At 33.6% G+C, this 27,743-nt stretch overlaps 4 protein-coding genes across 6 annotated transcripts; 2 read left to right on the top strand and 2 right to left on the bottom strand.

Annotated features, from left to right (window-relative positions):
* Positions 1-3,896: 3,896 nt before the first annotated feature.
* LOC105803547 (E3 ubiquitin-protein ligase SINA-like 10) lies at positions 3,897-6,984 on the top strand. Its single transcript, XM_012635787.2, has 2 exons — positions 3,897-4,292; positions 6,214-6,984. Exons 1-2 carry the CDS (start codon positions 3,948-3,950, stop codon positions 6,901-6,903), a joined length of 1,035 nt encoding a protein of 344 aa, XP_012491241.1. The 5' UTR covers positions 3,897-3,947; the 3' UTR covers positions 6,904-6,984.
* Positions 6,985-10,770: 3,786 nt separating this feature from the next.
* Positions 10,771-13,471, top strand: LOC105803548 (hypothetical protein). 2 transcript variants are annotated; one of them, XM_012635788.2, is made up of 7 exons: positions 10,771-10,937; positions 11,245-11,443; positions 11,595-11,645; positions 12,233-12,477; positions 12,828-12,953; positions 13,045-13,107; positions 13,184-13,471. In XM_012635788.2, the coding sequence occupies exons 2-7, from the start codon at positions 11,263-11,265 to the stop codon at positions 13,247-13,249; spliced, it is 732 nt and encodes a 243-aa protein (XP_012491242.1). In that variant the 5' UTR covers positions 10,771-10,937; positions 11,245-11,262; the 3' UTR covers positions 13,250-13,471. The 2 variants fall into 2 exon arrangements, with proteins under 2 accessions (XP_012491242.1, XP_012491245.1); XM_012635791.2 differs by having other exon boundaries at positions 13,045-13,087.
* A 722-nt stretch (positions 13,472-14,193) lies between these two features.
* Positions 14,194-17,776, bottom strand: LOC105803544 (DNA ligase 6-like). Its single transcript, XM_052623924.1, has 2 exons — positions 14,949-17,776; positions 14,194-14,844 (listed from the first exon to the last, which is right to left on the bottom strand). Exon 1 carries the CDS (start codon positions 17,586-17,588, stop codon positions 15,693-15,695), a length of 1,896 nt encoding a protein of 631 aa, XP_052479884.1. The 5' UTR covers positions 17,589-17,776; the 3' UTR covers positions 14,194-14,844; positions 14,949-15,692.
* Positions 17,777-18,395: 619 nt separating this feature from the next.
* On the bottom strand, positions 18,396-25,842 carry LOC105803539 (protein CROWDED NUCLEI 1). 2 transcript variants are annotated; one of them, XM_012635773.2, is made up of 8 exons: positions 25,360-25,840; positions 23,884-24,093; positions 23,311-23,564; positions 22,587-22,857; positions 22,248-22,331; positions 19,932-22,018; positions 19,342-19,489; positions 18,396-18,985 (listed from the first exon to the last, which is right to left on the bottom strand). In XM_012635773.2, the coding sequence occupies exons 1-8, from the start codon at positions 25,573-25,575 to the stop codon at positions 18,722-18,724; spliced, it is 3,534 nt and encodes a 1,177-aa protein (XP_012491227.1). In that variant the 5' UTR covers positions 25,576-25,840; the 3' UTR covers positions 18,396-18,721. The 2 variants fall into 2 exon arrangements, with proteins under 2 accessions (XP_012491227.1, XP_052479282.1); XM_052623322.1 differs by lacking the exon at positions 18,396-18,985 and having other exon boundaries at positions 19,338-19,478; positions 25,360-25,842.
* Positions 25,843-27,743: the final 1,901 nt, after the last annotated feature.

Consider the following 27,743-nt stretch of genomic DNA (forward strand, 5'->3'; position numbering starts at 1 on the left):
CAAAAAATGACGTATCAGGACATTGTTTTAGTAAACCGAGCTCGTAAATATTTTTATTAAATATTTATAGAGTTATTATACAAGTGAATTAAATTTTGGATAAGTAATTTTGCGAATTAGTGACTAATTAATGTACAAGGACTAAATTATAAAATAGTAAAAGTTAATCACTAAAAATTTTAATTGCGAAAGGACTAAAATAGTAATTAAACTAAAGATTAAGGTGGCAATTAGTCCACTTTAGCATATTAGTGGACGGTTTGTTAATGAATGGATAGAATAATATTATATTTTTAATTAAACTAATAATATATGTATAAAACATAAAATGGAAATGTTGTCATCCATGTAATTTTCTTTATTCTCCACCGAAACTATCAAAAGAAATGAAGAAACTTTAAAGGTTCCGCTTCGTAAGCTTAATTTGGTTAGTTTTTCGTAAATTTTATATTTTGACGTAATAGAATCTCGATTTAATTAATTTGTGTTTGATTTTTAAAATTGTTAAAATCGTTAAAATTTATTATTGACGAATGCTTGAAGTTTTTGGTGTTAATTTATTAAATTTCAAGTTTAGAAATGAAAAGAACTAGTTTGTAAAGTTGAATTATTAGTTTTTGAACATAGAGACTAAAGTATAAATATTTCAAAATTGGTATAAAATTTCTATAATTATAGATAATAGAGAGCTCTAGAAAGATGAAATTGAGATCGGTTTCCAAATACTTTTCAAGTTTTGAGGGATATATTTGGGAATTTAAATAAGAATTTTATATAGTTTTTTAAGTTTATTATTTTTTAAAAAATAATACAAATTGAAAATGATTTATTTTTGTTAATCTTATATTTTTAAGGAGTATTTAAATTTAATTTTAAAAGGGGATAAATTTGATTTAATTGGTGCATGTTGCGGCCCCTCTTTTCATCCAATCTAAAAGGATAATTGGTTTATCAGGTCCCTAAATGTTTTATATAATTACACTTCAGCCTGGCGTCGTTAATAGCAACAACAATACTCAAAATGTTTTAATAAAACCAGCTAATAATTAGCCCATTATGAAGGGTGGTGCCGCCAATGGCAACAGCGACACTGAGATCCCTGTTCAAAAGGTTCATTTTCATTAAATTTTAAAAGGCAATTATATTTATAAATAATTAATTTATTTGGGTTATATCTGAAAAAAGCCAAGTTTTAACTTTTGGATTTCTTTGTGAGCCGTCACTCATCCTTCTCATTAGGGGTGAGCAAAACTCGATTCGACTCGAAAAAATCGAAAAAAAATTTGAATTTCGAGTTAAACGAATCGAGTTATTCAAGTTATTCGAATCAACTCGAATTTTTTTCGAATTTCGAGTTCGAATCGAGTTGAGTTTTCGAATTCGAATAACTCGAATAATTCGAATATCAAACTATAATATTTTACATTTTTACCACAAACTCCCAAACTTTTTTACTTTTCCCTCAAAACTTTTACTCCTTCCCACTTTCCCCCCAAAACTTTTACTCCCCTCCCCTCCCCTCCCAACCCCCCAATCTACCCAAAATCCATTTCCCATCAAAATTTTACTCTCCCATTTATTTTTTCTCAAAATTTTACTCCCCAAAACCCTTAAAACCTTTTATTTTCCCCCAAATTTTTTACTCCCTCTCACTTTTCCCCTAAAACTTTTATTCCCTTTCCATCTCACCTCTCATCTATCCCAAACCCTGCCCCCTCCAATTTTTTTTAATATTTTCCCTACAAAATTTTACTCCCCCTATTTACTTTCCCTCAAACTTTTATTCCCCAAAACTTTTTTATTTTTCCCCTAAACTTTTACTTCTCACCCTTTACTCCCAAATAAAAAATCAAAATATCCAAAAAAAATCACTAAACATAAATAGTACTAATTTTATTTATATCTACTATTTATATTGTTAAATTAAATTTCACATTTTATATTATTTATATTATTGAATTGTTTAGTCATATTGAATATTTATATTAAAATTGAATTATTAATTATGCCATAAAATATTCGTGTTAAAATTTTTTATTGTTATCAATTTCACATTTTATTTTTAAAATAACTTTTATTAAAAAATCATATTTTTACATTTAATATATTTTTAATTCTAAAATACATAGTGACAAGAATCTGAAGATAATTGAAACAACTAAGCAAGCAAAGAAGCTAACCAGTATATAAAAAATTAATAAATAAATTATGAAGTGATGAAAGTTAATAAAAAATTTGATTAAGGTGGACAAATTTTATTACGATGGGTGACAATGGTTACAAGGACCTAAAATTATTTTTTAAAATTTAACTCGAACACATATGTTCGATTCGATTTGATTCGAATTCCATCTCACTGGACTCGATTCGAGAAAACTTCAAACAAAGTTAGAATGATAAAATGAGATTCGAAAACTCGATTAACTCGAAAATTTTCGATTCAATTCGATCGAATGCTCACCCCTACTTCTCATGCCAGTGGCACTCTCTTTTCCACTTATCTTTTTATTTTATTTTCTTCTCATATTTTTATTATGCTTTCGGTATAATAGCCTCAAGATCTCTCTTTCTCATTATTCAACCTTAGGCCAGAATGAGAGGAAGTATGGGTCTTGTTGCTCCATGGTTCATACCATGGCTTTGTTGTTAGCCCTTTGGTCTTTGACAAGGCTTTTGGGTTTGCTAGATTTTTCTTTGGCTTCTCCTTTTAGCGAAGACCTCCTGCGTTCATGAGGATATGACGTCGGCGTCCTCTTGAGTTATTGCCGATTGATTTCTTGACAGTGGCTGAAGTGATCGCATCGGAATATGTTCTTTGATGACTATCATAGTCGTTATATTGGTTTTGGTTCTTGCTTCCGCTGGAGTTTAGCTGATCTTTTTGGAGGTTTTGACGTCCTCTTTTGGGGGGTTTCGTAGTGGCATAGCCTCCGACAGAGGCGTGCATGTAGGAGGCTATGCATGCCGTTGGTCAATTACGTCGACTTTGCACTTGATTTTCTATGGGTGCTCTTTCCTCTTCCTCTCTATCAAGGCAATGGCATGATGTGGCTACTAGCTAGAGGCTTCGGAATCTTGATATTGGTCGGCTTTAGCCCTTGACTTTTTCTTAGCCCATTTTTTGCAATTGGCTTTTTCGTGAATCTCTTCTAATTGAAAGGAAAAATATTTTTAGATGTGGGAATTAAACTATAATTTTTATCTAATTTTATTATTTTAATAAGTTATATTTTTATAATTTTTTAAAAATTAAATTATTATTTTTATTATTTTTAAGAGGTTAAAATATAATTTTAAAAATTTTGAAAATTTTGAAAAAGGTAAATGAAAATTTTTTTTTATTTTAAGCGGTGAGCCCCTGCGAGCCCTAGCTACACCCGGATAGTATACTTAACTTTGTAATGCACTTATATGGTGCATAGAGAATATTCTGATAATTTATGTTACAAAAATTAAAATAATTCTACAAAATTTAGAATGAATATTAACAAAAATATTCTAATAAATTATCTTAAAAGACTCTCTAGTTTGAGGAAGTACTGTTCTAATTTCATTGTCATTTAGATGGGTAATAAAACATAAGAAAGTTTATCAATTATTTTAAAAATTAATTAATTAATTAAAAGGTATCTAAATGTAAAATATAAATTTTCTGAAAATTTTAAAATTCGTAAATAATATAATTAATTCTTATTGAAAGTTAATATTTCAATAAAATGGTTACAAAATTTAATAAACCTAATTAATAAAACATTTAATTATGGTGTAATGAAGTTTAAAACTCCAAAATAATAATTCAAATGGAAATCTTAACAATTTTTAGGTGTATTCGAATTTTATTCAAAAAAATATTCAAGTTAATAAAATAAAATAAAATAAAGGGGAAAAGACTAATAAGCGTAAAATAAAAAGAAAGTACAGGGCGAAAGAGAAAAAAATAAAAGAGAATGGCAAAGTTCTCTGTGGGGATCGACGAAGACGGAGAAGGGCCAAGCAATCGAGTCCCTAAGCGTCAAAGGGCGGAGCGTGTTCTTGATATCGAAGGCTCTGGTCAAGAAGAATCCGAGCAAGAGGAAGAAGACGAAGAATCTGAAGGCGAAGAAGCATCCGAAGGAGAAGAAGAAGCTTCCGAAGAATCTGAAGGAGAAGAAGAATTGGAGGAAAGTGGAGCTGAGCAAGGAGCAATGAGCCCTCAGGCTTCTCGAGATGGATCCATTTCTATCACGTTAACTGACCCTGAAGTTCTTGATTGTTCTATCTGTTATGAGGCCTTGACTATCCCTGTTTTTCAGGTTGGTGTTTAATAATCGGTTATCAGGTGATGGATATGGTTTTCTTTTTATTTGGTGAAAAAACGTTCAATTTTCGTTCTATTTCTTTCTTTTACGCTGAAAAGATTGGATTTCTGGAGTGGGTTTTAATTTTTGGGTTAAAAGGCTTCAGATTTTTGCATCAAATTTTTTTTTTCAGTTTTTTCCCTTTAATTTGCACCTGTGGTTCTTTTCCTTGTAGGTGAAAAGCTGAAATGCTTGTAAATTTGTTTAATTTCTTGGTTTTGGTTTCAAATAGATGTTCTAAATCATTTTTCGTTGTGTTTTTCTTTTAAACTTGTCCTCTCTTAGATATCTCCATTAGCACTAGATATTGATGCAAAACTTTGAAGATTGATTTGAGGACTGTGATTGGATAGAACTTACTTAGAATTGAACTTCGATTTATTAGTTGGTATTGTTGATTTGTTCCTTCTTTTATGAAGTTAAGGTTCTTTGATTTAGCAAATCTGCTTAAATTCTAGAAATGGATACTAGAATCGAAGTTTATGGTCTGTTCTTATTTAATAGACTGCTGAAAGGAACTATATGGTTGCTGAAGAGGCATTAAGTGATTGTTAGCTTTAGTGACAGAGGATAGTATTTCAGTTAATAGATATAATAATGAGAATGATGTTCATTTTGCATATTTCTTGTTCCCCATAAGAGTTTGTCCCCGGGGGGGGAATAAGTGAAATCGTTATTCTGAGAATTGCTGCATTGTAATTTCTGCTTCAATTCTATAAATGCATACTAGGCTTGACGTTTATGGTCTGTTCTTATTTAATGGACTGCTGAAGGGAAGGATATGGCTGATGAAAAAGCATACAAGTGATTGTTAGTTTCAATGGCTGAGGATGATTTGTAAATTTATAGATATAATCATGAGAATTATGTAGAATTTGCATATTTCTTGTTCGCTATTTGAATTTGTAAGGGGAAATAACCGTTTCGAAATGCATTGTAGGTTTTCTATGTAAGTGAAGGGTTCTTGGTGGGTCATATCCCTATACTCTTTTTAAATACATGTCAGACACAAGTACCTAAAGAAAAATAAAATGAAGAGTTAGAGCATTATAGTGATATTTAGTAGGCTGGTAACCTTTTTCAAATGGTGTGATCTTGGTTGCATCTCTAGGTATAAGCAATAATGGAAGAATAGGTCATTCCTATTTCTCTTTAACCGTGTAATTAACGCATTCTGGCTCCTGCAAGAGTGTTTTCCTAGAAGTGTTGCCAATATTTGAACAAGTAGTAGAAAGAGGAAGGATGACCCCTTTGAGATTCTATCCTCTTAAGGTGATGGGGAACTATGTTGTTTTGACTCTTTTGGTTTATTGAAGCACCCACGTTTTTGGATATAGGTATGGGGATATGACCCTCTGAGGACTCTCCATATATATGGAAAAACTAAGAAATTGAACAGATACTTGTATTTGACACTCACACGAGTCCTAGTAACATAGATGGGGAAGCTATTTGTGAGTTTTAATGTGCTGTTCATACTTGGACATGTACGTATAAACTTCAAGACCTCTTTTACTTGTCGCCATGTACCAGTTCACTCTGGAATTTGTGAATATAAATAAAAAACCACGACTTTTATAATGCATAATACTTAGCTTCTTGTGGGGATCCCTTGAATGGCCAATCTTTGATGCCCAACAAAAGATCTGTCGTGGTTTAGTATGAAAAATTTGTACTTCTTTTATCCTTTTGAACTTGAGGTTGTTTTGGTGTGTGGATTTGGCATTGTCTGATCAAAGGATATCATTGACAGCACACATGAAATTAATAGAATTGAAATATCAAATAAGTCCCATATTTTTGTAATGATATTATTCATTCTTTCATATATTAAATGCATCCTGATAAATCTGTATGTCTGTGATTGGCAATTCAGTGTGAGAATGGGCATATAGCTTGCTCTACCTGTTGCATCAAAATGAGGAATAGATGTCCATCCTGTATGACTCCAATCGGCTATAGTCGCTGCAGGGCGATTGAGAAGGTGTTGGAATCTGTCAAAGTGACATGCCAAAACACAAAGTACGGGTGCAAAGAAGCATTCAGTTATAGCATGAAGCAGAAACATGGAAAGGCATGCCTTTTCGCTCCATGTTCATGCCCCCTTCCTGATTGCGACTTTGAGGGTTCATCAGAGGAGTTAAGTGCACACTTTGGCAATGTACACAAGTATTCTGCAACACGTTTCCTTTATGATCGTCTAGCACCCATTACCTTAGGAGTTTCTGAGAAGTTCCTTATTCTTCGAGAGGAGACAGATGGTTCTTTGTTCATTCTTCACAACAAGGTTGAGAATTTGGGGAATGTAGTTACTTTGAGCCGGATTGGGCCCTCAACGGAGAGAGGTTTCTTCTATGAACTAACTGTGAAAGCTCCATCTGATGTAAGTAATCTTAGATTACAGTCCCTCACAAAGAGCACTCCGAAACGAGTTGATAGCCCACAGTCATTAGGGTTTCTCCTGGTTCCAAGTCAGTTCTCATGCATTTCGCGGCAGATCAAGATGGACCTCCGCCTGGGGCGTTCTGATCGGTTTTCCTACTACCAGAGACCTGGTGGTGCATAATTATTGTAAATCTTGGTGCATAAGCTAATGAACTCCAGTTGTAGCATTTGTTATTTAAGTCATGCAAGTTTTTTTCTTTAATCTATCATATCAGTCTTTAAATACACCAAGGGAAAAGGGCATATGAACATCGTTTGCAATTACCTTTTACATTAATTAAGGGTAATGTATATGCATTAATTGAAAACAAAATACTTCTATAAATTGTTTACAGGTTAAAACATTTATAAATATTAATCTATTTATCAATAATTAAATAACTTTTTAAAAGTATATTTCTTTTTTGTTTTAGTTATATCATAGCAGATGTATATTATTGTAATAAGTGTTAGATGTAATGGTAAAATACATTAAACTTCTAAAGATAGAACAACGATGTAATTTGAAAGGGTAACTGTAAACTTCAAATACAGAAAAAGAAAATATATTTTTGGATTATAAAATAAACATAAAAATATTATAGAAATTGGTCTTGCAAAGACGTTTTATATCGGATTGTATTTTTATGGTGGTGTGGTAGACGTAAGAGATACTGTCATGATCGTTGTTTCATATTAAATAATTTATTGCAAAATGTAATCAATGGCTGCTACATACTGAAACTACGCTCGAAATATCTCAGTATTAAGAATTTGATTGTGTTTAACCTCCTAATTGAAAATATGAATAAATTAATCCTTACTAGCATTTTATCAGGTCATTAAATATTTTAAAAATAAATGAGAACCTAAAAGTTAAATAAAATTTTAATAATCATTTGAAAAAAAAGTTGTCTAGGTTCATCATCATGGAAAATTTATCTTCAATGGAAGCTTTTAAATAATTATAAAAATATTAAAATTATTGAAATTATTAAAATTTAATAAAAACATTTAAAATTACAACTTATTTAAAGGTTTAATAATTGTTATGATGAATTACTATAAATATTAAAATTAAAATAACAAATAAGTGGAAAAATCATGTAAAATTTAATGGAAGGAATTGTTTGCCTCGCATATTGTGTATTGTTAAGTGGATCAATATGAGAACAAATGTTACAGATTTGGATAAGGGAATATGGTCAATGACACGAAATATAATTACTCTTCATTGACAAAAGGAAAGTTACAAATTTATGGTTTGGTTTGAGTTATTTTAATTTTGGTTATTAATTTTAAATTAAGATTAATTTTAAATTTTATAATTCTTAATAATTTTTTAATATTTTATAATTATTTGAAAAAGCACATATTCCTTGGATAAATGGCTCTCTAGGCTTTGTCCATGTTATTTTGGATGTGGTTTTAAATAATTATTATTTTTTATTTATTTATTAGGATTTTTATTTTCTTAAATATTTGTTGATGTACATGTGACATGTCATGTGTCACTGTCTACTTGCTCCATCATTCATATAATTACTTAATGGTAAAAATAGATGGAATTTTAACGAAAGAATCAAATTACTCTTTGATATAACATACAAAGTTAATTTTTCCATTTTTGTGTAAAGAAGACAAAACGTAATCCACTTCTAGTATAACGGTCTCCATGGTACTTTTACATACCTTAAGGCCTTTCTATGGGACATATATCCACCTTGTTTACATTATAGGATAATAGAAAAATTTTAATTTTGATCCCTCTTCTTTTTAAGATTTTAGATCAATGACCAAATTTCAATTTTAGTTCCTATAATATGCTTAAATTTGAGATTTTAATATAATTTGATATCTCAATTTTATAATATCATTAGTAAATCTAAGTACTTTATTCTAATTAAAATGCTAATGTGAATATTAAGATTTGTTCAATTCGAGTCCATTACAATATCATTTTTGTCATTTATATGTCTACCAAGAGAATTTTTTTTTTTTTAGTTTCAGAATCTCACACTAACAAATGTAATCGACAAACTTTAACGATGTTAACAATTGAACTTGAATTTTAAATTTGAAAAGCAAAAGGACTAAATTCCTAAAAGTAGAAGTATGGGGACTATATTCCAAATATACAAAAAGTTTAGAAACTTAAAATATATTATAACCTTTAAATTTTTTTTACTCCATAGATTTAACTAAAAAAAAAAACCCAACCCAAAGCATGGGTTGGAAACCACGTACAGTATCTATATATTGTAACAGCCCGTTTTCAAGTGGTTTCGAGATCACAAATTCAACAAGTGAGTCCATAAACATTATTATTTAATATTTACGAGTTAGATATATAATTATAATAAATTTTTACTTGATAATTTTTATTATTTGAATGATTAGTTAAGTCCAAGTGGTTATCTCTAAAGACAAGTGGTTTTAGAAAATGTGGTTTCGGGACCTCATTTCTATAAACCGAGCCCGTAAATATTTTTATTAAATATTTATGGACAATATAAAATTTTTAACCGTGTTTTAGGCTTAAGCCCATTTAAAAATACTAAATCCGAGTTTGACCTAACCTACTTGTATTAAATTTTTTATATAAAAACAAAATTAAACTAAAAACATTAAAATAGTGAGATAGTTGGAATTTAACAAGCAAATTTCTCTAAAATAATAGTAATATAATAGTAAAATGACAATAAAATAACAACAAAACAAAATGACAGCAAAACAACCAAAAAAAAAAAAAACCTTAAGCAAATTTTGACCAAGCCCAAACTAAAAATTCTTATCCAAGGCTTTACCTGTTTAAACAGATATTTTTTTACTTTTTGTCCAAAGCTCAATTTTTGGATTTATATTTTTATCAAAACCGTATCACATGTCAAGCTTCGACGGTTGTCCGGCCAAGATGAGTTCTAACTGCAACAAAATAAAAATGGACTCGGAGAGGACTTTCTCCAAGTCAATTCTTCACCTTTCTTTTCTGACATAAACTACAAATCCGTTCCTCTTGTCTGCTTTCTCTTTTAGTATATATACAATGATCAATCTCTAACCTTCTCTCTCTGTCTTTATTTTATATCCTTTTTTCCCACATTTCCTCATCTGTATATCTATATCCATATATAAATTAATGGGCAATTCAGTAGCTCCATGTTTCCAACCAATTCAAAACCTGATGTCTTCTTCTTCAGGGAAGGAAATACAAGAACCCTAAACGAAAAACATATTGCTGGCGAGGTCATGTTTGAGTTCGTCGACATGATGGTTTGCCATGCAGACTCTTTCTCCATTGGTCACCTTATCCCAACTATATCCATGGACGAGTTGTCTCATGCCTGGCCAAACTTACTTTGTTCTCCCTCTCGATCGCTTTGCATGCAATGTTTTGTTAGCTTCCTCTCTTGCAGCTTTGAACTCTTAGTCTAGCCCTAAACTTTCCCCCATCAACTTCGGTGCTCGCCCTTTCGAGTACATTAAAGACGCCAACAGTAAGGTTTTGATCAAGGTGGTGCCTAAGTTTATAATAAGCTTCATTGTCAAAATAAAATAAGTAATTTTAATAACTGATTCTAAATTTATTATATATTTTAGAATTTTTTAAAATATTTTTTTAAGTTTTTTTAGTTTTACACTGAGAATCAAATGAATCTAGACAATAATTTATTCAAATTCATTCTACATGTATATTTTAATTATTTTTAATTTTTGTAAAAATATTTTAAAAATTTTCTTGATCGCTACATCAACGAGATTAAAAGTTTAACTGACAGTTTCTATTAACGAAAGGGATTAATTGATTTCTTTTAAGTTCAATGAAGACTCAAATTAGTATTTTTTTTTATAAGGACACAATTATTTTTTTAGTTTTTTACTAATTTTTTTTATTCTTAAGCCTTGAAAAAAAAAGTAAAAAAAATGAAATTAATAGCGTAACACCAACCACCAACAGACTCGTACAAAAGAAAGATATTTAAAAGTTAGAAACCGAGGTCAGCCCATAGACGCCTCTAATTTCATGGGTCATTGAAGAAGATGGGATTCGGTGCAGATCTAAGGCCCAAACTTCACACTTGAATTCTTCAAGTTTAAACTCTTTCTTCCTCTTTAACCTAAAACCCTGCAACGCTCAATAATCTAATTTCTGCCTGAGGCCGTCGCCATCTCTGCGTAAGCTTTTCCATTCATTTTGACTTTCAGGAAATTTATGCACTCCGTTTATTTTAATATCTTCCATAAATATCTTTATAAATGAATGATTTGGAAAGCTTTAAGCGTAAATTGAAAATCCTTTGTTTGATTTCTCCCGCTTTACTAATTTACCAGTAAAAGTATTGATATTTAGCCCAAAAAATTGGAAAAGGGTTCGAATATTTGAAATACGAATTCGCCGATTCATTATAGGAAAAAAATTTAATCCCTTGATATAGATTTATGCACTCTCGTTTAACCTTGTTTATGTTATCACAATATCCAGAAATTTTGTAAAAAAAAAATGATAAAGAGGAGGTTTTATAAATTTGAACATGCGGACAAAGATAATGTGTCGGATTCATCTTCATCGTCTTCGGACTCTGAACTTGAAGTGGAAGCCTCGGAAGAATCTGAATCAGAACCAGAACAAGAAGTTGCTGCTCAAGTAAATCAAAACAATCAAGCTTGCTCCTCTTCTTCCGGTTAGTTTCTTAGGGTTTTGTGATGAGTTATATATATTGATTTGTCAAACTGGTATGCGTTAAACTGATGATGTTTATACTGTTTTCAACTTCCTTTTATGAATATTACTAATTTTGCTGATTTACAATTTGTATGTTTGTTTGATTTTAGGATATGAAAGCGAGGATAGCTCAGCGAATGAAGTTGGTGTGGACTCGGCAGGTATAGTTTTACTTGATTGAATTGAGAACCTTCATAATTTGGTCATTTGCATGAGAAATAAAACTTGGGTTCTTGAGTTTTGCATGCATATGGTTTAGAAAAAAAAAAGTGTTGCATTGTTCATGTCAAACATTAGAAGCCGTGTCTGAAATTTGCTGAGAATCTTAGATATTGGTTCGTCTTTTCCTATTTAGAACTTGTTCCTGATATCTGGCTAGTCTGAAGTTCGATTGACACTATTAAAATCCGTCATAAGCTGACTCTTTGTCTATAAATGGGAAAAGTGTTGTGTATTTCATGTCAGAATATAAACCATGTCTCACATTTGCTATGAATCTCAGCTTTTAGTTGTCTTTCTAGTCCATATTCGATTGACGCCATTAAAATCTGTCATAAGTTCACTTTGATTCTTTCTCTGTAAATGGGAAAAGAACACATGACAATCTCATTTACTAAATCTTTGATACAACAATTGCCTTCTGCTGTCATGATTTCATTTAGACATTATGCAATATTGAACTGCATTGTTATGTTTATTCTAAAAAAGATCCCTTTACTTTTGTGGTTAATATGACCTGGTTTTGCAGGTCTTATAGATGATGATAATGATGAAAGTGAAGATGATAAACAAATATTTATCACCAATAGGTTACATGCTGAACATGGTGCTCAAATTCGGGGAAAAAAGTGGGATGTCCCATGCAACAAAGAACCGCTGCCAGATGATTTCCCAGCCTGTATACTGAAATGCAAGTCAGTTTTTAAGTGCAAGTTATGCCCAAGGATTGTCTGTTTGAACGAGGAGACTGTTAGGGCTCACTTTAATTCCAAGGTAAGGCATCTGGCTTGCTAGTTCTCTCTTTGTAGCAAAATACTGGATAACCACACCACATCAACGATTGAGAAACCGTATGGTTCAATCCAATCCTGGAAAGTTTAGACTATCACCAAAAAAAAAAAATTTATTTAGTCATTGTCGACCTTTGAATTGAGGAAATGATAAGAAATCTGATGTGACACTATACACTTTCACCATTTATATGTGGTGATTGTATGTAAATTGATGGTTCTGTGGGCATCAGTTTTGTCCGTTGATTGCCGGAACGGATTAAAGGAGTATCATGCTTGTTTGGTTTCACATAAACCAATATGCATCTAACAGAACTTCCTTTATCGTTGTAGAGGCATGCTCGATCTGAGAAATTACTAAAGGAAGGTAGACTGAAGACTATGCTTAACAGTGATGGGGAAATTGAGAATCAGGAGACTGCTGCAGAAGCGCATTCTCCAGTTGTGGCTATTGAACAGGTTGATTTGGCTGAAATATGATTTTTTCAGTTTGATTGAAAGTTGAATATCCATGCAGAAACATAAGTTCTACTCCATTGTCTTGTACTAGGATAAACAGAAAACAAAACATAAAGGAGGACGCCATCGAAGGGGTAAGGGTTCAAAAAGGAAGGTAAAAAGTTTAAGTTTTCATGTATTTCTTCAGTGTTTAAGTTAGAACCTAGGCTAATTTGTAATATAAACTGCAGAGAATGAGAGATGAAAAGCAGTCTACAAAAGATGGAGCCAAAAGGGGGCGTAAGGACGAAAACTGAAAGCTGTTAAAAGAATAGACGGGGAGAGCGAAGTAAGAAATAGTTTCCTTCTAGTTTTGCAGAAGAGAGTTATGTAATGCAACCAACTAACCATATTCCCATGGTAATTTTGGGGTTTCCATATGCTTTTTCTTGTTTTCTTTTAAACGCATTGGCAACTTACCGAGTCCTCTTTTGATTTCATTGTTTGAAAGCCTTGTTGAGCTCATTCATTCATAGTTATGACGTGTGTTTGCTACTTGCATTTTTTATTTTCTGGCAGATAATATGCATCAAATGCATGCACCCAGTATTTAGTTCAAAAACCTAATTCGGACGTAACCATGTGATCATGACCAGGGATGTAATCGAGCTGAATCAAACACAAGGCTGGAAGCTCTAATGAAACCCACTTTAATGCCAAATCTGGTAACAATAATACTGGCTATAGTCTGCATAAACAGAATGGCAATGTTTGTGATTTAACAAAACACAAGATATTCGAATTTCTTGCAAACACTAATAAATAATTTATGAGAAAAATGAGACAAATAGAGTACACATAACATAGATTAAATAATACTAAACAAATTGACAAAAGCATGTTGCTTAGCTACCGTAATTAGATTTTAAAATGGTATCAAATTACGAATGGGTATCGATACATAAAAAGTTTGTCTAAATTTATCCGTTCTATTAAAAAAAAGGGAAATAGAGGCTCCGGCAAAGTCTTGTATAATCATATCCATCCAGCATTTAAGTGCCCATGAATAATTACTCGAACAATGTGTTGTTTCGTAGCATGGTATACAAGAGGATATCACTGGAGGTAGAACGCTTTGCTTATCATCAACAGAGTGGTAATGACATTCTGGTTCTAAATTGTTAAGCTAGAAATCAGTTCTTATTAATAAACCGATATTGTAGCAAGTTCCTCCTGATTTTTACACCACCAAATCCGAGCATTAACCAATTATTTCTAAATAATTCAAATCAGTCATCAATGTTTCAGTTTATAATCATTTGTTGTCAAGAGGATCAATACTGGGTTGTTCACAACTTTATCTTCCAGAGTACAGAAAATAAGTCCTCATAATAGTATGGTGAAAGAGCAATTAAAGTTTGGGTTTGTAGTCACATTTGTGCAACAACACCTTAGACCAAAATATGGTATTCAGAAGGCTCTCCAAAAAAAATTGTGGAAGGACGAGGAGAAAACAGAAAACCATGAGAGGAATTAATTGCTCTTACCAGGATCGCCAATGTCATTGGACAGGTCCCTTACTTTTCACCGGTTCGTCCCCCACATGCTTCTTTTTGTGCAGACGTAATCAAGCATCCACCATTACTTAATTCCTGTATCATTAGTACAGCATGAGTGCCCCTTGTTTTTTGTGTTGGCAGTTGTATCTCTTGAATCTGTCACCTTTTTGGTAAGTGATCTACAATAGTACAATCTGAGTGAAAACTTATCTTTCAGAAATGTGGAGTACGAATCCATTACTTTGTAGGAAATTAGAACTTGTGGAGTAATAATATTTTCATAGTCAGGAGCAACTTTGTAGGTGCACAGATACACAACAGGAAGCACATCCTCGGGGGGCAAGTCTAGCAAACTGGTTGAAAGAAAATATGAAGGGATAAAGGGTTAGCAATCAGTTACAAGTGTAAAGTTTGATTTCACCAACAAGAGATGTAATAATAAGGATATAGTCTGTACCAACTTTCTAAACATATTGCAAAGCATAGAAGCAGCTTTGGTCTTGCCCTTTTGAGCCCCTAACCAGGTCAAAAGCCGATGCAAGATGAACATATGGAACAGGCTGACCATGCCTCCAGCATGCTACACAGACATCTCAGCAAAAGTTCTAAAGTATCACAAAGGAAGCTGAGAAGTTCTATGAACAGGCCTCTAAAAGAAAGAAACACCAAAAATGCAGTAAAACTAGTATAGCTCAAAGAAATATGCCAAGTATTTCAAAAAGATAAAATAACTTCTAAATAGATGCTACAATACTCTAGAAGTAGAAGAATTTCAAGACAATATTAAGCATATAGGAAAAACGACATCCAGATACCAAGCTTGCTCTATAGGTTTACATTATCAGGATGCAACTGTCAACGTTTCGAATAATTGTCCTGGCAAATATGAAAACACCATAAATCTTGATTCCTCTGGTACATGTTTCCTCTTTCTAACAAAGCAATCATTAGTACAGCTCTGGACCTAAGCTAATTTGCTGTAGACCATCATATTCTCTGTATTCTCACCATGTTTCAACTCAGGATTACTATAATACATATCCAGTGCCTAGTCGATATCTCCTTGAGTTTTCTCAAGCAAGGACGCAACATAGTTTCTTGACAATACATTGGCATTTATTATCTGAATAAACTGATTGTTTTCTCTATGTATGATTTAGTCCAATTACTAGGCAAGATGTTTTCACCTTTAGGGCATTCTTCAATTTTTTCGATCAGTCTTGCCACCTTTAGAGTCATCAGGCAAAAGTTTACTGAAGAAGCTAGTTATTGTGGGTTGTTTTGACCCGCTAGATTCCAGTTTTGAATTACTTTTTACTTTCTTATTTGACCTCTTCTCAGTGTTTTTCTTCCTCTTGCTAGGAGATATGTTGCTCCACCGTGTAAGTTTCAGACTAGGAGACTTGCTGACTTGACTTAAATTAGTATTTACACTTTCATCAGTGCTACTTCGAAAAGGTCCTGACTTTGAAAGTGATATAGGGCTGTTTGGTGAACTGGCATGGGATGCAGATTCAAAGGTTCTAAACACAGAGACTTGCTCGTAGAATTCAATTTCATGCTCATAAAAGTTAGAAACTGCTTCAACAATATTCCATCTTGAGCTGCTAACCAGATCTAATATCTGGTCTCTGGTCACCCATTTGGGCAAAGAATCCCTGGTTTCCTCAATGATTCTCTCTCTTTCCTCCTCGCTTGGTATAGTTGAATCTTGTGAATCAGGTTTATGGACGTAAGATACATCATTCGAAGAAACATCCATGTCATTACTCTCAACTGTTTTTATTTCAAACATATTTTTATTTCTCTCCATGACCCTTTCCTCATTAGCATCCCTTTCAACTTTTTCTACAGTTTCACAGTTGCCACGATGAAAACCCATCAGCAAGTCCTTATTGTCCATTTCATCAATCAGCCCATCAAATTGCTTTCTCATTTCATCAGCATGTTTACTTTCAAGCTTCTCAAAGTCCATGCCAACTGTAGGAATAACCTTCTTCGGTTTCAAAAACTTCACATATTCTTTAAGCTCGTCATAGTTAGAATGCTCACTACAAGGGACTAGATGTATCTCAAATGTATCCTTAGTTTGCACTGCAAATTTATTCCGCTTGACTTCAAAAGTCCACCCAGTCGGCACAAATCCGACAACCTTCTCATACCCTTTTTCCACCATAATCTCTTCCATTATCACAAAATTCGGCCTAAAGTACGGCCAAGTTTCACCTAATACACTCCAACCAACAACGTGAACATCACTCTCACTCTCATCTTCAGTAAAAACTTCACCATCCCCATACCCCAGAACACGCAAAATCTCCATTTTCCTCCCATCAACACATATCTTGGTCTTACATCTCCGTGCAACCTCAACCAAAATCTTCTCTTTCCCAGCAACATAAGTAGCAATAAGAAACAAAACCCTCCTTCTCCCAAACTCCTTACCTATCCTATCTACCACACTAACCACATAATCAATCGATTCTTCTTGAGAAGGAAATATACATTTCGGATCACAGTATGTAGTATCTAAAAAAATGGCATCACAACCAACAAATCCAATCAAATAACTATTCAACTTCATCGGATTGCAGGAACGAAAATCGCCTGTGTGAACATACCTTTCAAAGATCCCATTTTTAGTGGGAACTTTGAATAATAACTGTACTGAACCAGGGCAATGATTGGCGTCGATGAGAATGACCTCGCAGCCATCTACTAAAACGGGGTCGTTTAGAGGCAAAGCGAAGACGAAACGGGGTGGGATTTTAAGGGTTTCGATGAGGAGGAGGCAAGTGAGGTGGGAACAAAAGATGATGCCTTTTGACCAGGAAGGAGAGAGGCCGGAATACTGATCGGGGTGGAAGTGGGAGAGGAAGTAAGAGGCGGAGAAGGCTGTAAAGGGGTGGCGGAAGGAATCGATGAGGAAGCGAGTGTTGGGGATGAAATTGGAGGGAGGGAAAGAGGAGGGAATAGGGGGAAAAGAAAGCGTGGAAGTGGTGGAGTTTAGGGCAGTGAGGTAGATTTGGGTGGAGTCTAGGGTCAAGGTTTTGACTCTCTCATTGGCGGTGGCTGTGGCTGCTGATTGAGCGGACATCGGCGGTGTTTCGTAGGATGGTGTCGGGTCAATTATGGGAGAAAAGGGGGCATTTTTCTTTTAAATGGATCTGGAAAATTTTTGCGAAGCTGATTTGGGAGTGTTGTGGTTGCCACTTGCAAGTGGCGGAGGCTCACTGGCGCCAAAGCGGTAGTTGTTTTATTGTTATCATTTTGTTATTTTTCCTCCAAATTATTGAGAGTGAATCGAAGGAAATAAATAAGATAAACTTGAAAGAGGACATTTGTATACTAATAAAACTAAAAATCATATATTACTTTTATCGGTTGACTCGAGTATTGATGTCGGTTGTATTGAAACGCATTGTTGAAATTATGAGTAATTTTAAACCTTATGTTAAAAAATTAAAACATATAAATTATATATAATAAAATTCAAATACATAAAATTCAAATTCAACTACATAAATATTTTTATTAATTTTTTAAATAAAAATTAAAATATTTTTAAATAATATACTTTATTTTAGTTATAAAATAATATTTCTATAATTTTTCTATCTAAATTAGTACCCGAATCAATGCCAACTCAAGAGCTTAAATAAAAATATAAATAAAATAAAAAGCTTAAATAAAAATATAAATAAAATAATTAGTGCTCTAACAAGATTAAATAAATAATGTGATCTTACTTTTCAGAAGTGATGTTAAAAGCACGTTCTAGCCTTGCCTTGAGGGCGACATGATCAAGAAGAACATCTTATGAGAAATTTACTTGAAATCAAATATTAAAATAAAAAATTCGAGCTTCAGTTTGACTCTTCTGGACGGGTAAAACGGTTGGGCATTTACGGACGACAAAAGTCAAACAATAATTCCAGAAAAGATTAGAAATACACAAGTACTATCCGATACAAACAATTTGGTCGTGGAAGCCGTACAGTCCACCACTCATTTCTACAACAAATAAATCATGTATCTATCTATCTAATCTAGGACCGTCTTGCAAAAGAATCAAAAGGAAAACCCTACCCCCCCCCCCCCAAACCACCACCTGAATTAATTTCTGGCGAATAATTACATTTATATTTTAATACACACTAGCTGTTCCTACGAGGAAATCTGCACAACTGGGCCCGGACTTTGGCAAATTACAATATATGATTTGCATCATTATGTGGTCAGAAAACTCCACAGCTTCTTTCCTATTGATACTTCACTAGGGTGCTCCAAATTATTCTCCTCCTCTTCATCAGTCTCGTCCTCATCCTCATCTTTATGCCCTTCGCTGTGTGATTCACTATGGTAGTCATTTCCATCACCGTACTCGCCAACCCCTTGAGGTGTGCCATTCACCTCCTCACTTAATGCCATATTGGCATCAAATGTTTTGGTTGCACCAGCATTACCATCTTTGGTGTCTGGACCTGTCTCACCCTGCAACATAAAAGATATATAAAACAAGATTACTTAAACATGGTGAAAATCATTAAGACGAGTTTTATAAATCATCAAAATCAGAAATGGTGAAGTTCCGCTTTAGAACATGAGCCTCGTAGCTCATTAATATTTATGATGATATCATAAAATCATGTCATCGACTTTTCAGAAAACAGAAAACCAACGAAGACCATGCCATGCATAGATAATTTACTCAACTAACGAGTCAAAGCATTCTGTCAAGTGACTACTGACGTAAATTTGTAGCAGAGATCATATAAATGCACGTAACCATCTGCATCAAACATGCACATGCCACAGTACAAAAAAATTAAAATTTCAAGGCCCCTTACCTGCTGCAGAAAGTGTGCACCACTATTCTCACTTGCATCTCCAGTTTCACTTGCAGGCATTGAAGAGTAGTTAACTTGATCCACTGCATCTTTAGCACCTTCAGTTTCTCTATTCATGTCAGATGTGGTTTTAGCAACTGTGACCCCACTACATCAAAGCATATTCCGCATGTTAGTTGCATCAAAATTGCTTCTGCTGAAATATTTTATACTGGGTTGTCCTTGTCCAACAAAATAACATCATCCACAGGTTTCACATAGTAAATTAAATTGTAATCTAATCCAACTTATTACAAACAATACATTTGAAATAAAATGATTCAGTAACCTACCATATAGTTATTTTACGGTCACTGCAGAATTATTGATTTCACTAAGTGCTAGTCCATCTCTAATTAAGTGGACCGGCAATTCTATAAATGATTAATTGAAATTATGCTAAACTTAGATTAACAGCAGATAAGACAAATCAACAAGTAGTGGTTCTTCAGCTTAATTACAAATCAACCATCAAGCTGTATAACCACAATGAATATTCATACACACATAAAGCAAGAGATGAAAAATCTACCATCTCAACGGTAACTTACTTTTTGGGCCGTCGGAGATTATATCTTTTCTGACCAGTAGGTATAGCCGAGACAACTTTTTGATGCCTCTTTCTTCTCTGGCCTGCTGCAATACTATCAGAATGTCCTTCACTAACATCTTGCTTACTGTCTGATATTTGGGATGTTTGAGCATGGTTCCGCTTCCGTTCATTTCTAGATGTGCCTCCATCAGCAAGACCAGATTCACCCCTGCTTAAAGCATTGGCATGAACAGAATCAACACTACCATTTGGATGCTCAAGTTCATTTGGTTCTAAAGCTTTCCCAAGAATAGCCTCAGCATCATTGACAACTGCCTTCGCAGAGCGTCTTACTTTAGCTCTAGGCCTGCTTCTCCTGTGAACCTGCTTTCCATGATTCAGATCACAATTCTGAGAATCTTCCAACGCTTCCAGTTCCTTACAATCCATGTTGTTCTGATTATCAACTGACAAGTCCTGACCAGCCTCAACATCTCTTGTGCTGGTGTCTGATTGGAACCTATCAATCTCCAAAGATTCAGTTGCCGCAACAGAAGTGAGCTCTGGCTCATTTTCAGTTGTTGACATGCCTTTCATATTAACTTGTTGACTAGAGAGTGAGGGCCCCACGTTCAATTTTTTTAAAGCATGAGGCTCAATGTTTTTCGCAGGAGAGAATTTAAATATTTTTGAGGTGCATTTACGAAGCCATGACATAGTTCCAGCAGAAATTGGAGATCCTGAAGCAACAGATGGAGACATCATCTGCCTCTCAGATGCAACAAAATTCCCAAAAATATTTCCGCTGGTATAGTTATCTGCCAAACTTGGAAGCAGAGGGACTCCCTCATTCTCTATTTCCTGTAGGTATTTTAGATCAGAGAGTAGAAACTCAGAGGTAATCTCACCACAATTCTTGCAACTCTTTTGTTTCTCAAGAAATGAAATAAAGCGGTTCCTCTCCTTGATCAATTGCTCTCGTTGGTCCTTCAACTTCTTGCTGAGATCCACAAGGTCATCAATGTCTTTTCGTATTTCAATTTGCTGTCCTTCAAGATGACTCTTGCTAGCATTAACTTCTTGCCTTTCTTTTTCTATCTTAAGTCTTTCTTGTTTCAGCTCTTCCATCTCTCTCCTAGCTACCTCTCTTAAATAATTAATATTGTCCAGTTCTCTCTCTTTTTCTTCCTCAAAGGACTTTTTTCTCTCTCCAAATTCCTTCTCCATCTCCTCAAATTTATCCTGCATATCACTCTCAAGTTTACTTTTCAACAACTCAAGGTCATAAAGCCTTTGGCTTCTCTCACTTTCAGCTTTCTCAGCTACCACTGACCGCTCATGTTCCATGGTGGCAGCAAATGTTTCTTTAGCAACTTCAAGAGCTTCCAACTCTCTTTTTATACAATCCTCGGCGACTTGCTTCTCATTCTTTAACCTTTCATCCTCAGCAAGTTTTTCTTTTTCAAATTTCTCCTTCTGTAGGTTGATATTCTTCAACTCTTTCTCAACTTCTAACTTTTTCCCATCTAACTCTTCCCATTCTCTTTCAAATTTCTCTTTCTGCCTTTTCAAGTCCTCAGCTTCCTTTAATAGCAATTCTTCTTGAAGTCTGCATTTCTCTATTTCTTCCTTTAGTTCCAATTGCAAGCGAAGATACTCAGACCTCTCTTCTTCGCTAACTCTGAGCCTATCTTTCTCCTCATGCATCTTTGATAATTGTTCTTCATTTGCAATCCTTAGCTTCTCAGTTTCAGCCTTAAGGGTCAAAAGTTCTTCTTTGTCAGCATCCATATGCTTCTTCTTGATCTCTAAATTCTTTTCCTCAGATCTGATGACCTGCTCCCTTTCCTTGAGGCTTTTCACTTTTAATTCAAATTCCTTCTCTTTTGCTTTGAACTTTTCCAATTTCTTATCTAATGCCTGCTCTCTTTTAGAAATCTTCTCTTCCATGTGCTTGACTTCAACTTCCTTCTTCTCCACATCAATCACCTTGCTTTTTAGTTCAAGGTCTAAGGATTTTCTCTTTCCATCAATTTCCAACTCAAATGCACGCTTTGTCTCATCCAGAATGGCATTATGTTCATCCAGGAGCTTCTGAATCTCCGTCTGCCAAAAAAAACAAAAAAATCAAACAAATGACCCTAAATGATGCCTTCTAACAATATCTGTCCCTCCAAGAGAACTAAATAGAGCTCTTTGAGAAAAATATCAAGTAAATGAAAAGACAAGGAACCTTTGTGAACATAAATTAAAAAAATAGATCTACCAACATTTTACATAAAAATAAGAATTCCAGATGAATGAATGTGTCTCAGAAACACTAGCAAAACCTTACCTTCTCTCTGGCGTTTAACTTTTCTTCAATAATGAGCAACTCCTTCTCTTTCATCTCCAACTTCTCTCTAACAACACTCCATTCCTGCATCCAGATGAAAATGGTAAATAATACCTATGCCACTCAGACACGGATGTGAGTATCAGATATGGTATGTGTCCGACACAGATATGGTTGATATTTCTAAGTTTTTCCGCGTATTTTGGAGGATACTAGGAGGTCAAATGCTATATCATGCGTCGGACATAGGTGCTTCAACAAAAATGAAGAGTTGGAGCAACAAAGTAAAATACTATTATTTCATATAAATGCAACTGCTCAACATGAAAGTTAGGCTACCTTTTCTTTCAAAGTTAATTTTGTTAGCCTGTTGTTTATATCATCTTCTTTCTCCTTCAAAGTTTTGTGGGCTGCATCAATCATCTTTTGTGTCTCTTCAAGGTGTTGCTCTTTTTGTTTGAAGAGGCTATCATTCTCATTTGCTCTCTCCTCCCTTTGGTAGACATATGTTTGGCCTTTAGCTAGCCTCTCCTCCACATCTTGTAATTTCTTTTCCCATTCTCGCAGGTCTTCCCTTTGTTTGGACAAAGTAGTCTCATGTGCTTCTCGCCTGAAAGAAAGGAAAACAAAATATCAATGAACTTTAAATGTAAAAAGAATTATAACTCTTGGATTAACAAATAAACAAAGAATTCTACAAGAGTATATATTCATTGAGAAAGGTAACACACACACACACACACAAAAGAAAAAAAAAAAAAAAAAAAGGAACCGCCACCCACCAACTATCAAACAAACACAAAAACCAAAAACCTACGTTGCCATGTCACTTCATATTTTTTGACGTGCTTGTGTTCCAACACCCATCACCAACACATTTGGACATGGGTATTGGGATATGACTCACCAGGGACCCTCCAAAATACATGGAAACACTTCTAAGAAGTTAAGCGTACCCATATTTAACACTCATACCCTAGTCTGGGTAGCATGGATGAGAACTAAACACAGAAAAGTCCCACTAGCCTACTAGCAGATAAATGAAAAATAGGTTGAAGCATACTCTGAAATAAAAGACTGTCGCTCCCTTCGAAGTGCATTTTCACGAGACTCTAACTCTTGTAACTTCCTTTCAATCTCTGAATTCTTTCTACTAATCTCGGCAAGCTTTGCATCATCTGCACGCAATTTTGCCTCCACCTCCAAAGATTTCTCTTCAACACTAGCAATCACAGCATTTGCTTCAGAAAGCTTTGCATCAGCAGTAAATTTGATTTCTGCATTTTCCGAGCGTATGTCTCGTAAAGCTTTCTCTAGCTGTAGAAAACCAAAGAACCATTATCCAAACATTTGAATATATTACATCATATATAATATCAAAAAGAATTTATGGAGTAAGAAAGCTTTAATTTCCAAGGTATCAAATTATAGAAGTACATTTTAATTTATTCAAAATTATACTGAGAAATTTGCAGAAGAAAGTACCCCAAAATAATCTTTCCTCAACTTGCTGATAAGAAAAATACAAAGGAAAAGCCAAATTTTACATGGATAAAACCAAACCAATGCAAGGAAATTATATCAATATCTTTCAACTTTTTAGGGGAAAAATTAAAGCAGGACATAAGATCCGTACATCAAGCACACACTGCTTCTCAACACCAAGGGCCTTGCGTAGAATCTCTTCCCGCTTCTCAACATCATTTATTGCAATTAAATTTGCTGCTTGTTCTTGTTTGAGAGCATCCTTTGCTTCTATCAATGCCTCATTGAGTTCTTCATACTTAGATGTCCATTCCTTTTTCTCAATCAAGAGAAGCCCCATATTGTATTGGTATTCAAAAAGCTGGAGAAGAAACAGAAATAATACGGATCGTTCAGATGAGACAGTGGGACATTGAACAAACCATTCTACCATGAAATAGGATAGACCAACCAAATTGAGTAGATAGCATTAGAGTACATCAGCAAAAGTTTATCACATTATAAAGCTAAAACCATGTTAAATTTCAAACTTTTCAATTTGATACAGATGAAGAATGCTCAAGAAAGCCATCCTAGAGATAAGCACAGCCCAGTCAGCAATCCTAAAACATTCAACTTTCCCAGTAAAGCCTTCAGCAGTTCATACCAGTCAACATGATGCTTGACAAAAGGTGACAAATTTGGGCCCAATTTTCAGTTAGACATAAATGAGAAAAGCTAGGAAGCAAGGACACTCATAATACAGGTATGACATGACATGGACTTGGCGAGATGGGAATTTCTAAAAATTACGAACGACACACAAGCATGGTCAGGCACAGCAATAAAATTATTCTTTTATATAATAATATACAATAAAATGTAAATTTGATTCTTTTCAATTAAATATTAATCTTCAAACATTTCAACTTTTTAAAATTAATTTTGAATCTTCAAAACCCATTAGAATCAAATTACTAATTGTCGGTTCCATATTTAGGAGAAATGCAAAAAAAAAATCATCAAGCGTCCAACCGTGCCTCGACCATGTTCGATTTTATTTTATCTATTTTTATGTGCTGCATGTCTGACATGTATTTTTCCATGTCAGAAATGTGTTTGACACTTGGAAACTCCTCTGACAGAAGCTTCTGAGCTTCATAGGAGAAAATAGAATAGCAAGATGCTATGTCACCAATAAAGGTGAAATAAGTTATCTTTGTCTGAACTATAGTTTGAATAAGCGAATGGTGTTAACTAAAGAAAGGTCAAAAACTAATAACGAAAACGAACCGTGCAATTGGGTAAGTCGCTTTAACTTTGACATAGTAAAAAAATTATGCGAAAAACAACAGGAAAATTTCTTCTTGCAGTAAAATGGATTTTAGTTTAATGTAACAAAATTAAGAAACCATATCAAGGGTTTACTTTCATCTAACACCTCCTCACTCACTCATTTTAACTTAAAACGACTAATTTTAAAGGCAACTTTTTTAATCATATCAATTCCTCACCTAAACCTATCAAAAAAATATTTATCTATAACAATATGGACAAAAGTACCGAAAAAAAGCATACTAAAAATATATATATAACGAATTTAAAGCTCCTAAAATAGCAACTTAAGAAATATATTGTAGCAGATAACCTCATTTTCGAGTCTTAGCACTTTCTCGCGCAACCCTTCCTCCTGGTCCTCTGACCCGACGTCTTTACAATTAGGAGTCAAGGGCTCAGCAAAAGCCGCTCCTTTCCCTTTGCCAACAGAAACCCCATTGGAGTTCAGATCAGAACCCGACCCGTCTGCTTTCTTCCCGGGTGTAAACGACCAACCCGACCAAACCTTCCTCTGCGGCGTAAACATTTGTCGAATTCCTCAATTTGCCCCTCAAATGATCTTAAATTTCAACTACATACCAGTACCCAATTCCAGAAGTACTTTTTCTGGAGAAAACTAGAGCCCCAATCTTATCCTCTGTTTCTGGTTTGTTTCTCTATGCTCGAGAATTTGAAAACCTAGCGCCGGACTCGAAATAGAGCCCTAAATTACGGCGAAGAGTGGAGTTTAAAATCCGATAACGTCTCGAAGCAGCATAGTCTCCTTTTTTTTATTCTCTATACTTTCAGCCACCTTTTGTTATCATCACTTAACGATCTTTGGTGTCCATACCATTTTACCCTTTATGTTTATGTTTCATGGTAGGGTATTTTGGGAAATTAGAAGATTTTTCAACGTGCGTGTCTGAAGATGTATGTCGTCAAGGACGGGATTGCCCATGACAGGTAGGTGTCCGTTTAGAAGTAGGGAAGGAATAAATAAGGAGGTAAAGGGAGGGTGTTTTAGGAAAAAAAGAAAAGGATTTTTGAAGAATGGAATATAGAAAATACTCGGCACGGAAATGCCACGTTGTGGGAGCGCTGGCTCTTTTTTCTTTTGGTCAAAAGTGTGGAAGAGAGCTGTGTTAAGTTGGTATTAGTAAACTAGCATTATCTCTTTGACCGGTTGTCCCATGTGGATTCATGGCCATCCATAATCATTCAACTGGACCGGTGATGGAATCCATCATATCATTAATTGATTTATTTTATTTAATAAATTATTTAAAAATTATAATAAAAATATTAAAAATAGTTCAATTACTAATTTAATTTTTTTAATTTGATTTAATTGTTGATCCAATCAATTTGTAATTTGACTCTTATTTTAGATTGATACCATAATTAGTTATCGATTGGTTCAATCTTATTTTAGAAATAAGATTGTACTCTCCTTTTTTCCTCAACTTTAAAAATATCTTTTGATTAAAAATTAAAGATAATTGTTAAAATGTATTTTTTTCCAAAACTCCTCAAGTTTGAATAAAGATATTATGTCAAAAATTAGCTTAAGAAAAAATCTTAATTTGAAAAAAAATATGTTCAAAAGTGATGAAATTTAAGTTATTTTACACTGAGTTAAGACACAATCGATTAATTTTACAACATGTTATTTTATACATTGTATAATTTATATTATATAAAAATTAAAGAGCAATTATTTGGTACATTACAAGTAAAATTTTTAAACTCCACAAGTAGAGTTAAAAGTTTACCAATATTCTATAAAGTATAATAAATTATTAAAAAACGAATATTAAAAGAAAAATTCACATGTCAACTTTTTAAAGTCTCTAATAAAATAAAATAAAAATACAGCGTGAAATATTCATAAAAATTAAATACATAATACTTTAATATAAATATTAAAAATGGTTATGTTTAAAATTTTAATTAAAAGAAAAATCCTTTAGCTATACCGTAAACAATGGATTAAACCTCACAGAAAATTTAGCACCAATTCAACCTTAAATCGCATCAAATAGGTGATTTGAGAAATGAAAATTAATAGTAATCCTTGTATGATAAAAAGAAAAGAAAATAATAATAATTCCTGTTTATGTTTCCATATTAATGAATGATAATGATTGATGCAAAATTCCATTTCATAATTATGTCAAATTCCTTATCAAATATAAATTAATATTCCTAATGCTAATCTCCACCATTGCATTGACATAAGATTCTTTAAAGAATATTAATTAACTTTTTAAGGGAAAAAATTGTATATGGGAATTAAAAATTAATTAATACACTTTTAAGAAAGATGATAATGGAGAGAGGGAGGAAACCTTTTTCTTTCCATATATAGCTATTCTTCCTATTGAAACTATAAAACTGCATTAAAGAAATTTTCTGCCTTGAAACTAGAGGTGCTCATGGGCTGCCCGGCCCGACGGTCCACCCAAAATATAGGAGGTTCGGGTAAAAATATAGGCCCGAAATATGGGTTTGGACAAAAAAATGAGGCCCGTTTAAAAAACGGGCCAGGCCTCGAGCACCACTTTTTTGGCCTAGACCCGGCCCGGCCCGAATATATAATAAATATTTATTTTTTTATTTTTTATTTTTAAAATACTTTTTTTTATTTTTTTATTTTTAAAATAAATTTTTGGTGTTTATTAAAAAAATGGGCCAGGCCAGGCCAGGCTCGAG

This window comes from Gossypium raimondii, chromosome 11, assembly GCF_025698545.1.
Source record: "Gossypium raimondii isolate GPD5lz chromosome 11, ASM2569854v1, whole genome shotgun sequence".
NCBI classification, from domain to species: Eukaryota; Viridiplantae; Streptophyta; class Magnoliopsida; order Malvales; family Malvaceae; genus Gossypium; species Gossypium raimondii.

What these genes read in the sequence shown, in the direction of transcription:
- LOC105803544 (XM_052623924.1), bottom strand. Translation starts at nt 17,588, where the DNA reads ATGTCCGCTCAATCAGCAGCCACAGCCACCGCCAATGAGAGAGTCAAA.
- LOC105803547 (XM_012635787.2), top strand. Translation starts at nt 3,948, where the DNA reads ATGGCAAAGTTCTCTGTGGGGATCGACGAAGACGGAGAAGGGCCAAGC. An exon ending in TGACTATCCCTGTTTTTCAG is followed by an intron (nt 4,293 to 6,213) that starts GTTGGTGTTTAA and finishes TTGGCAATTCAG; the next exon opens with TGTGAGAATGGGCATATAGC.
- LOC105803548 (XM_012635788.2), top strand. Translation starts at nt 11,263, where the DNA reads ATGATAAAGAGGAGGTTTTATAAATTTGAACATGCGGACAAAGATAAT. An exon ending in AGCTTGCTCCTCTTCTTCCG is followed by an intron (nt 11,444 to 11,594) that starts GTTAGTTTCTTA and finishes GTTTGATTTTAG; the next exon opens with GATATGAAAGCGAGGATAGC. An exon ending in GTAAGGGTTCAAAAAGGAAG is followed by an intron (nt 13,108 to 13,183) that starts GTAAAAAGTTTA and finishes TATAAACTGCAG; the next exon opens with AGAATGAGAGATGAAAAGCA.
- LOC105803539 (XM_012635773.2), bottom strand. Translation starts at nt 25,575, where the DNA reads ATGTTTACGCCGCAGAGGAAGGTTTGGTCGGGTTGGTCGTTTACACCC. An exon ending in AATTAACTTTGAAAGAAAAG is followed by an intron (nt 22,332 to 22,586) that starts GTAGCCTAACTT and finishes ATCTGGATGCAG; the next exon opens with GAATGGAGTGTTGTTAGAGA. An exon ending in AGTTAAACGCCAGAGAGAAG is followed by an intron (nt 22,019 to 22,247) that starts GTAAGGTTTTGC and finishes TTTTTTTGGCAG; the next exon opens with ACGGAGATTCAGAAGCTCCT.